The sequence below is a fragment of the Anguilla rostrata genome, chromosome 15, assembly GCF_018555375.3.
Source record: "Anguilla rostrata isolate EN2019 chromosome 15, ASM1855537v3, whole genome shotgun sequence".
Lineage (NCBI taxonomy): Eukaryota > Metazoa > Chordata > Actinopteri > Anguilliformes > Anguillidae > Anguilla > Anguilla rostrata.
Window position 1 is genome coordinate 32,692 of NC_057947.1, and position 12,243 is coordinate 44,934.

General features: G+C 40.3%; 1 protein-coding gene across 1 annotated transcript in view; it reads left to right on the forward strand.

Moving 5' to 3' along the window:
- The window catches only part of LOC135240591 (uncharacterized), a 33,376-nt gene extending 26,369 nt beyond the window's left edge, over nt 1–7,007 (forward strand). Inside the window, exons 3-5 of the mRNA XM_064310230.1 lie at nt 2,384–2,545; nt 4,977–5,023; nt 5,223–7,007. Of these exons, the coding sequence (XP_064166300.1) occupies nt 2,384–2,545; nt 4,977–5,023; nt 5,223–5,836 (823 nt within the window). The 3' untranslated portion in view covers nt 5,837–7,007. The remainder of the gene's footprint in view (nt 1–2,383; nt 2,546–4,976; nt 5,024–5,222) is intronic.
- Nucleotides 7,008–12,243: the final 5,236 nt, after the last annotated feature.

The following is a 12,243-nucleotide window of genomic DNA, read 5'->3' on the forward strand; positions in this document are numbered from 1 at the left end:
TCTCTATGTATGTATGTACAATATGTATTTTACATGCAGTATTTATTGTACGTAGCAAATATACAATAACTTGTACATTTACTCAAATTCAGTTCAGAAGTATAAACATGTTCTCTGGAGAAATATGCTTCCTGTAGTTACTCGGCAGCAGTTTTGTACATGAATTTCAATGTGTTCCATGAGGAACTCTTTGATCTGACACAAAGTTTGCATGACATTGTAAAATGGTAAGATTACAAAACACAGGGCCAAGTGATTTGAAAGAATTGAGGAAATATTGGGTAACATTGCTTTGAAATACATGTATTATGTAATTTCGGTGAGGCAAGATAGCCTATATTGTTTGTAGTACCGTAACTTGGCGTCATTTTGATATCAATACTTTTGAGTAACTTGGCATTTTTGTACATTGAAAACGTGTTTTTTATGAGATATCATTTCTTTTTGCAAAGCGTTCTATTATGAGAGTGAGAAATGCCAAGTGACCCTGTAAGAAACGGTTGTGGATTATGGCTATCCTTGTGTGAATTTGTACAGTCTGATGAGCGTGTACTGTTTAGCAGTTTTGGTTTGCTATATATGTAAAACAGTGGCTGTGACAAAGGGTGCGGTGGTGTAAGTGTAAACGCAACAGAAACGCAGGTGAAATATGGCCAGTGTATGTACTCACGGATTTGACGGCCATACAACGAGCCTTGATTGAGAAAAGAATCAGCAAGCCCGTAGAATTAGAGCTGCCTAGGTCGCAACTTGTATACCCTGCTGTCCTGCTCCGTTGTCTGTGTTATTTCGTGGAGATGCACTTTTAGTGTTTGTAAGGTTTATAAGGCATTTTGATAGGCTTATCTGCAGGTGGGAATCCTGTTCGCTGTTTTGCTAAGCTAGAACCAGAAAACTTGAAAGTGGAGAATAGGAGCAGACGCATATATCCCAGCAGGCTTTGCATATGAGAAAATAACAACAGTGTGAGAGAAATTAGGACGAAATGATGAAATTGCGTAGTTGAAACAATATGTTTTTAGCAGAATGGGCATGTAGGTGAAGGTTGACATGATCACAGACTATAGTGCGGAGTAAATAAAGTGACCATGAATGAGCTTTGTTTCCTTATGGAACAGTATATATAACAGTCGGTATAAAGCATTAGTTGTTAAAGCGGAGGGTTAAGTAACGAGTGAAATCTATTGCGCTGATGTGCTTTTCTCATGTTCAGTACTAGTAGTTATACTTATGAGTGAGTCATGATTTTAAATGTAATGTTTTAATGGGGATTTGCTGAACGTACATACGTAGTAATTGTTTGTATGTGGCTAGATAGAGAACAGGGTGAGGTAACATGAATGTAGAAACGTGGCGTTTGCTGATAAGAAGGTTTTGTACGGTAGCCAAGTGAAGAAATATAGCTAGTAGAAATGGCACAGTGGTGAACTGGTGTAACTTTTTAATAAAATGAATACATTTGCCGTCATGAAATGCATATGGGTGGCCGTGAGTGAATTTTGGTAAAGAAAATATAAAAGCGTAAGAAAACGTCAGTGTAAAAGAGGAAATTATCTGCCTGAGGGCGAGGCGGGATTCAATCCTTCAACCGGAGGTTTACCAGTTTGTGACTTTGTTAGTGCAGCACTATGACATAGCTATGCAATGCGTGAAAAGTCATTAGCAAACCTATTCGTGGTTTTAAAGAAGAACACAGGCGAGTAAGCACAGAAGAGCTCCCGTTGAATCCATATGGCTTTGCAATATTGTAGCCGGTTAATAACTGAACGTGCAGACGGTACGTCATAATGCAGTGTATACGTTCGGTGAACGGCAGGTAGATATGGTGCAAAAGCAATAATTGAGAAGTAGTAGACAATTATTAGTGAGGATAAAAACAGGTTAAAGAAACGTGTCCCTAGCTGGGCTTGAACCTACGACCCCATGTTCACAAGACTGTAACCTTACCCACTATGGGTATTTTGCGTGTATATGCGAGCTTTTGAATGGGTCGTGAGGATGTGGATTTGGCTGATGTCGGTAAAATGTCCAATGGGGAGACATGTTGTTAGTAGGATAGGCGGCAGGAAAAATAAGAATGAGAAGAAGAAGAAGAAGGAGAAAACGCAAAATCCCCTTAGTTTGGGGCTTTATTGTGTGGACATGTGAAGTTGTTTATGAATTCTGTCTGTTGAAATGGGGTCAGAATGTACAGAATTGAATGTTTTTAAGGGCTGAGTGTCTGTGGCTGTTGTGGTTATTTCTGTGGGGAACCCTGAAAAGTACCAAACTCTCGGTGCTGTATAGGTATGGGGCATGCCCCCGCCAAGGCGTAACTTGGCGGGATGGCATACCTGCCATCCCAATTAATGTGTGTAAAGTGTGTGTGTCATTCTCTCTGCAGGCTGTCAGGCTGTAGAGTCACACAGAGAGGCTGTGATTCTCTGGCTTCAGGTCTGTGTTCAAACCCCTCACACCTGAGAGAGCTGAACCTGAGATACAATCACCCAGGAGACTCAGGAGTGAGAGCGCTGTCTGCTGCTAAACTGGACACACTCACATTGCTGTAAGTACAGAGAGTTTCCACACTGAACCTGACTCACACACACACACACACAGTCACTCACATACACACTGCTATAAGTTTCTACTGGACCTCGCACACACACATGCTGGAATTCACACATACGCACTCACATGCATAAACTGCACCTCACACACGCACTCACACACACTGCAACTCACATACACATACACATGAGAAAAAAAAAAAAAAACAGACAGGCAGTCCAGACCTTAGCCTTACCAACATCAACGGTTTTGGAAATGGAACATCATTAAGAAGAAAGACAGCACTGGTGAGTGCAGTAATCACAAAGGGCCTGGTAGGCAGCTGATATAATAAATAATTCTCATCTGTAAACACCTGCTAACACCTGTCCGACAAATCGGAGACACTCTTTAGGAGGCAGGCATGGATGTGTCAGTGACTGCTGTCTGCAAAAGACTTCATAAACAGACCTATGGAGGCTACACTGCAAGATGCAAGACACTAGTTAAAGGGTACGCCCTAGATCACATTTTTTTCTCACTGTCTACATGAAGGCTCTTGCTAATCACGCTGTAACACTGAAACTGTTAGTAAGTGTAATTCAATGTTTATTTCGCAGTTTCAATCTCAATGAAAATTTTTTAAATATTTAAATTCTTTATGATTTCTTTATCATTAAAATCCTGTTGAACGTGTTTACAAATGAATCCATTTAACCTGATGTTGGTAGTACTTCTGTTTACATTTTAGGCATGCTGTATAGCCTGCTCTGTTAGACAGCGGAAGCAATGACACGATTTTAATATCTGTTGCTGGAGGCAAGCCAGCCAGCATCTTGATCTTAATTTGTTTAAATGAAACATTCTGACTTAATATTTTGCCTGGCTTTGTTTTTATTTTACAATCGACCTATGTCTTCTTAAATATGCGGCAAAGCCAACATCATAGCCTACGCTGTCTTCTTATTCTCCTGAATTAAGCGCAAGCCCATAGTGTGGCGTTTCTGCATCATGTTACCTCTTATCATTGCTTTTGAAACTGTTGGCTCTATTTTCGTTTTTGCAACATATTCACAATCTGTGTTTCTGTAGCCTTAGTACAAGTTGTCGGGGTTGCGCCATTTAAATTATTGAAGTGCACATCCCTAATTATTTTAGTACTCCTCTATTATTATTATTATTATTATTATTATCATCATCATCACCACCCCAATATTATAAAACAAGGCAAAAATAATTTCATGTAGCCTAATAAAGATGGGGATTGATGTGATTAGTATATACTTATTAGTAAGGCTGGGTGTTTATCAAGGAAGTCAAAGGTCTCACGGATTCTGTGACTTTCCAAATTTTGTTCATTTCAAATCAAAGGAGAACAACTTCATGTTTGCATTTAGATCATTGCATTTGAGGCACTTCATTTCTACCTAAATTATGAATATAAACTACTCTACATTTCTATTGTAAATAGTATCTAAGTTAGTCAGCAGATGTCTTGCTTCATTTAAGCCATATTCCAAGTTTCTGATCCTCACATCTACAGTTATAAAGTCTTATGTAGAACACCCCTTAAATGGGCGCTGATTGGCCAGATGTTTCATCTGCAAAGAGGTTAAAACTTTTTTTAAAGTTTAAAAAGCTGCGACTGCTGGCCGGCTAAACCCCTTCCCCATCTCTCCGCCTGCAGCTGGCACCACAGCCATGCCGCCCCCTCACAGACTCAAATGTCCCCGGTTAGTCAGGTTTTCTTTCCTACAAACAAACACATTCAAGCATCCTGGTGCCTCTACTGATGCTAAAAAACGTTAGGCAAAAATTTGGTTTAGGCCAATACCCGCTGTCCTCCTAATACATACTCACCGTTAAGCGTGTTGGACAACTTTGAAAAAAAACCCTCAATTTGATTTCTTGATTGTAACAATATGTTTTTTTAAAATTCTCTTTGGTGGTCATTTTACAAAACCCCAGTTGTTGTAACTTCTCAAGACCTGACTGAATATGGCGGCTAAGTTCACATTACAGCCCTCAATTCCAAGTTTTTCCTCGTATTCCAATCTTTTTGCGTTGACTGTTCATGTTAATGTTTTTATGGCTAAGTTCACATTACAGGGTTAAATGCCGCATTCCTGATTTAAAAACGCCTTTCCCAATCTCAGCAGTCTCATTATTAGTTGTGTGCTTCTTACTTCATTTTTGGATATATTCTTTTGTAAATAATTGTTCTATGACTTCTGCAGCACTGATAGCAATTTAAAGAAATGATAAATTACCTCAGCTTAATTGTGCATATTTTACAGATGTTAATATGTTTGTTAGTATACACTGTACATGCACAAAACATATATTTTACTTAAGTATATTTACACACGTGTACGCACACGAACGCATGTGCACATGCACTCACACACACACATACACACTCATTCTCTGTTCTGCTGTTCCTACAGTGTGGATCATGGAGGAGAGAACACGACAGAACTTGGGCCCAGGAAATGTGAGTCTGTATTGACACAAAATAATTTCCATAGATTTCCATAGCTCTCTTGTATGCGTGTGTGTGTGAGACAGACTTTATAAAACGTTTTGCTTCCACACACAAACAGCAGCTCACATACACAAACACAGCTCTTTCTCTCTTACACACATAATGAGGTGGATATTAAAAAAATCTTATTAATGTGTTTGTTATTCAGACGGCTGTCAGCTCACACTGGATCCAAACACAGCGCACAGAGAGCTGTCTCTGTCTGAGGGGAACAGGAAGGTGACACACACGCTGGGGAGAGAGGAACAGCCATATCCGGATCATCTTGAGAGATTTGATTACTGGTTCCAGATTGTGTGCAGAGAGAGTGTGTGTGAGCGCTGTTACTGGGAGGCTGAGTGGAGTGTGTCTGAGCAGGGAGGGGTTCATATAGCAGTGACATATAAAGGAATCAGCAGGAAAGGAGATGATTCTGAATGTGGGTTTGGATACAATAAAAACTCCTGGGGTCTGAGGTGCATTAAAGACAGTTACATTGTCTGCCACAATAAGAACCCAAAACTTATACCTGTCGCACCCTCCCCCAACCGCAGAGCAGGAGTGTGTGGTGATGATGATGATGATGGTGGTAGAGGAGTGTGTGTGTACAGGGTAGGAGTGTGTGTGGACCGTCCGGCCGGCACTCTATCCTTCTACAGTGTCTCTGAATCGGACACACTGACCCTCCTGCACAGATTCCACACACACTTCACTGAACACACTCCCCTCTGTGCTGGATTCAGAATGTATGACTCCTCAGTGTCCCTCTGTCATCTGAAGTAGAGACACACACACACACCACACACGCTCACACACACACACACACACACACAAACATACACCCACACTCACGCACGCACACTTGTACACATAGGGCAAAGTTACTTGTAAGAAATTAGAAAACCTTGGGTAGCATTGCTGTGGAATACAGCTTGTTTCATTTGTCTGAGCTTAGATAGACGATATTGTTGCTTATACAACAGCTTGGCTGAATACTCGATTCTGATTGGTCCAAGGATGGGCATTAATTCTCAGTAAAGGGACACCTTGGCCTTTTAACAGTTCTAAAATCAATGCCCTACAAAATCCAGCATTCTAAAGCAGTTAAAACTGCAAAATTATTCTTTCGATTTTTAATTGTTGTTACGTCCCCTCCCCTTTTCAATGTCCAATTTCGCAATTGATGGCAACATTAAATCACAGTTGTAGTTACTGGCTTCATTTCGGGCTGCCAACCATCCCGCAAAATACTGAATCGTCCCTTATTTGGACAGTAGATGACTCATGGCTACAGGACGCATTTTCTTCTGTATCTTTGTTAACGATTGCGTTTATAGTAACCACTGTTTTGAATATAATTCAGCAGTTAGCTAGCTAGCTAGTCGGGATAAAAAGCATGTCGTGAGACCATTCTGACCCAAAACCCAGCTGAATTTTAATATTGGCTAGGTGACAAGTGACGGCGAACTTATCATAAAGCTAGCTGGCATTCAAACCCGGTTTCAGAGTGTCTTGGAAAAACGCTATGTCTACACTGCGAGACTGCACCATTTTAAAACGCAAGACAGTGCTAGGGAGATTAATTTGATTGAGTTATGGTTTCATGTAGTTTTCTTAAATAATGTAATGAGCAAAATTGGTGCTAATTGTATGGTATAAAACAATAAGGAACTATTTTTCTTTTTTTGCTTAACAACGGTGCAAATAGAACTACCAACCAAAGTTTTTGCATAACAACAGTCCAAATAGAAGTACCAACGACAGTTTTGCTTGACAATGGCAAAATAATATGCCCAAACGGCCACGGAAGAATATTTAAGTTTCAGGTGATTAAGTCAATAAAAATCAATACATATTAAAGTAACCATATATAGGCATTGTTGGTAACCCGTTGTATAAGTGGAATAAACCCCTCCGGGCTGTCCCGTTATTGGAAAATAATGTACTTTGCTTTGCCTCAGCCGCATCACCACCCCCGTCGTACATTATTTTCCAATAAGGGGATAGCCCGTCGTGGTTTGTACCTTACATGTAACAATTTTGATATCACTACTTTTAATGGCAGGCCTATGAATTGAATGAATGACTTATAGACAGTGCTTTGTATGTGTGAGTAACTTGGCATTTTTGTACGTTGAAAAGTGTTTTTCATCAGATATCATGTCTTTTTGTACTCTGTTATGAGTTAGTGATAACAGTAATTCATATAAATGTAGGCTGAGAAACATGCATACACATACATGCATGCAAACACACATTCTAGCTCAAAGAAACACATGAATTCAAGCATTTTTCCTTTACCATGAATGAGAAATAAATGAGAGTGTATTTCATATTTTAAAATTTAAGCATTTTCAATGGGCTATTGTACATGACAAACTTACTGATTGTTTGTATGTTGGTAGAGGATATATAGGGCTAGGTAACATTAAAACGTAGAAGTGTGGCATTGCAGTGTATAGCCACGCCTAGTTAAAAATTATTGAACAGTAGAAACGGCAGAGCAGTGTATTTGACATTGTCGCTTTTTAAGGACATGGATAACCTACACATGCCTTGAAGATGTCATTATCTTGCGCCAGTTTGCATACGACCAGTAACGTTACTTACCGGACCGAAGTGCAACTGATTGAGTTCAATTTGACAGCCATCTGTACTGTTATACAGTCGGCCTGTCATGTTGTTAGCAAGGTAGCTAACGTTAAACTCAGTCAAAATGGCGAACGGCGAACTGTGTAAAGTGTGGGTTTATTCTATTTGTAGTCGTATGAATACAGAAATATGAATGACTTTAAATGAATGATGTGTAGTTACCAAGCAAGGCACTGTAATGAGTAAAAGGTTTTCCTGAGTCCAAGGGGGGATTTGAACCCTGCATGTCGCTCATCCAAAATTACTAAAGGCAGACGTGCTACCCAGTGAGCTATCAACTTTATACAGACCCCTTGTCATCCGGTTAGCATGGTGGCTAATGTTAAACTCGGCCAAAATGCCGCACGTGGAACGGTGTAAAATGTAGGCGCATTTTATTTGCAGTTGTGTGAATACAGAAATGTAAATTAATTTCCTGGTAAGATTATACAGATGCAAAAGCAGTCGTTTAAATGTTTTATTTTTAGTTACCCAGCAAGGCAATGTAATGGACTGAGAGGTTTTCATGAGTCCAAGGGTGGCTCGAACTTGAGCTGTCACGCATCCGCCCTACCCAGTGAACCACTAGGGAAGGGGATGTGGGGATAGCAGAATTTTGTGTTTTTAAAGTGCACTTCTATATATCATTTCATGTGTACATCCGATGAGTTGTTAGCAACGTAGCTGATGGTAAACTCGGTGAAAATGCCAAAAGCTAAACTGTCTGAAGTGTGTATTTTATTATTTTAGTGCTTATTCATTTCAAAGTCATTATCTTGTGCGAGCTTCTATAGGTCCGGTAACATTACCTACCGGACCGAAGTGCAACGCTGATTGTAGAGCTGAATTTGACAGCCATCTGTACTATTATACAGTTGGTCTGTTGTGTCGTTAGCAAGGAAGCTAATGTTAAAATGCCGAAAGTGGAACTGTCTAAAGTGTGGGTATATTTTATTTGTATTTCAGAAATATGAATGAGTTTCCTGCAAAGATAATACAGATGCAAAACTAATAGTTTATATGTTTAATTTGTAGTTATCAAGGAAGGCAATGTAATGAGTTAGAGGTTTTCATGAGTCCAAGGTTGGGCGGCTCAACCCAGAGCTGTCACACATCCAAAAGCGTGACGCACCACCTGGTGAGCTAGTATGGAAGGAGACATATGTACAAGAAAGTTTTGGTCTTTTAAATGATGTCATTTTCCGTATGCATCCAAAGTTTTTATTACCTGATGAACCTTCAATGTTGAATGGAGAGACATATTATTTGTGGGCTGGGAGCATTTGTGATGATATAATCACACAGGAAAACAAAGAAGAAGGAGAAAATGCAAAATCCCCTCAGTTTGGGGCTTTATTGCGTGGACGTGTGAAGTTGTTTGTGAATTCTGTCTGTTGAAATGGGGTCAAATGGGGGACCCTGAAAAGTGCCAAACTCTCAGTGCTGTATAGGTATGGGGCATGCCCCATCCCAATGTAAAAAGTAGTCCTAGAATTTTAATATGCACTCTTATTAGGTTATATGTGGTATTTATAAAGCCAGCACGATGCAGTTTTGAAAATGGCAGCTACCACTTCAAGAAAGTGGCCTTGGTTGCAAGTAAAAAAGGCCACTTGCTGAGCTCGCTGATGAGATAACAAGCCCTAAACCCACAGACCCCGTCTACAGCATATGGTACAGGCCATTGTCCAGCAGGTTGCTCATTTTGGGGCTTTCCCATGCAATGCATGCATGTTTCACTGTCTATTCAAAAGTCAATGGTTTTCCTGGATCATATGCCTGTCCATTTGACTTCTTTTCTCAGAAGCAGTAAAAATGCATACTTAGCATTTTTACTTATTTATTGTTCCTTGTCTTTTTTGTTTTTAATAATTTTAATTCCACTATATATTATCTATTTTTCTATCTATCTATTTTTAGTTGGTTATGCCTGTTCTTATACTGCATTGTGGGCCTGTTTTACGTTCTGTTTCTTACCCCCGTCTGTAATGAGAAGAAGGACAATAAATGCAACTTGAACAATCTTTTCATTTTATTTGATTGTAGCCAACAGTACTGGCTCAAATTATGGATAGACTGCCTTTATAAATAGTGGATGTAATGCATATTAATGCAGTGTTTTGTAACAACATCTCCTTTTGGCATAATAAATGTAATAAACATATTATCAACATAAACCAAACATTTAGAAATAATTAGCATTTGAGTGAAACAAGTAATAATCATTACAGATTTATGTATTAGTTCATAACAACATAATTGAGCAGTCAAACATATCTTACTGGTGAACATTTTTAAATCAGCTTGAACATTTCTAATTTCTATTTCTTTGACCAGTATTTTTCTGCATAAAATAATAATTTTTTTAAAAAAGAAAGATTTTTTGGACCTGCTGCCTTTCGAGCCAGACGAAGCCCCCTCAGGCATGTGTTGAGGGCCAGGCTGTCTCTAGCTGAGTTGCTGAGTCATGGACTGGCTCACTGGATTAGCTGATGCACGTCTGCAGCATACAGGCCCAGTTTTTCTCTGGGTTGCCTCTCCCTTCCGAGTGCAACTGCTCCTTGAGAGCAATGATTGACGGCGCTCCCCGAACCACCTGGCCAGCGCCGTACCGGGGCTCATTGCCGCTGATGTCGCTGGTGAAGTGCACGGCTTTCGTTTTTAAATATATTTTTTATGGGCTTTTTCAGCTTTATTGGACAGGGCAGTGTAGAGAGACAGGAAGAACGGGGAAGAGTGGGAGAGACATGTGAAAATTTTGTTGCGGTCGGACACGAACCGCCGACGTCGCGGCTCGCAATGAGCATGTGGACAGAGCTCTACAGGCTACGCCACAAGACACCCCGGTGCACTGTTTTCCTAAACGTTTCTTGGGAAAAGTTTGGGAAAGTGAAGAGCTATATCTTTTGTGTACGCTACCGTGCTACTTGGTCGGAAAAACCGCTTTGCTACTGAAAAGGTATTTGAAATAGGAAATAGCGATGCTACCACCACGCTAATGGGAACTACTTGTAGCGACGCTACTGTCCAACACTGTACACACCCTACCACTCAATACCACACTCGTACTTTTCTTGCATATATAAATGCGGTGACCCTTCAATCTAGAACAACTTTCAAATGAGCAGGTAGGAGTTCAGGCATTGGCTATCACAGGTAGGAGGTCAAGGGTCATGCTAAAGGAAACATGGCTACTGATAGACACACACTGGCTATTAGGGCTGGAGGGAGATGCCACTATTTGTATTTGTATCTGTAATTGTACAACCAACAAAATTATTAGTATTTGTATTCAGATAAAAAAAACGGAAGTGGGTGTAGTCTAACGGAAAAATGCCAAAAAATCCTGATTTTTACCATTGTAATCACTGGCACTGCTATTGTTGAGATATTAAAGCATTAAAGTCATGGTTTTACAATGGCATCAATAATAATTCTGTTTAACAACACTTGCTTTTTAAAGCTGTATTTAACAAGCAATAACCAAAATGGTATATAGCCATAACAGACTTTTATAACAGAGATAAACAGTCAAATGAAGTTTCAAACCCCACCACCACCCCTACCTGAGGGACACTGAAGTCATTTATAAACTGAGAAAATGCTTTTATAACTCTAGAAATAGTTCTATTTCTTCATTATGAACTACTCTGTGCTATGAACTCCTAATGAAATAAAAAAGACTGTAAGGCTGACGTGTTGTTGTTTTTCTTAAATCCCCCCCCCCCCCTTTTGTGAAGCCCCACTTTACCTGTATGTTTGATTTACATAAGTTTGGATAAATGAAAGAAAAAGTCAAAACGCTTCCCTGGGTGGAATACATCTTCAGCTATTATGCTCTTACTCAAACTTCCCCAAGTTGTATTTTGTGAAGACAGGCTCCTGCACACAAGCTGGGCACAAGAGCGATGGGGAGACACAACATGCTGTTGAAGGAAACACTTGTTGGGGGGCAGGTCAGTTATTTTAGAGCCTTCCCGGCCAGGTCCAGCTCCTCCAGCATCCCAGCTGAGGATTGCTTTCTTGGTCTTTCGTGCTTAAAATAAAATGAAACGAAACTCATGACTGCCCTCTGAGCTTCCGGTCTCGGCTAATGCAACGCAGGTGCGTATGCTCTCCACCAGCCGGCGCAGCTGAGACCAATCCGCCTCTCCAGCGGACCGACTGCTACAGCATCGCTCTTTCCTATCTAGTGTTAAAGGAAACTCTATGTCTCCCTCTTTGCAGGTGTGTTCGTGCGTATGTGTGTGTCTGATTGAGAAATGTGGTGCTGACACTGACTTCTAAGCGAATCACATCAAAGAAGTGTGAAAAAGTTCTGAAACCGAATAATATTGGCCAAATTCGAGAGGAGAAAACATTTGGAGAGAATGCATTATTTGAGTATTGCTGAATATGGTATTCCCTACAGGCTATAGCAGATAGGGGGTCAGGGGTCATGCTATAGGACACGTGACTACTGATGGACACACACTGGCTATAACAGGTAGGGGGTCAGAGGTCATGCTATAGGACTCATGGCTACTGGGTATGTAAGGATACACTCTGCACATGATTTG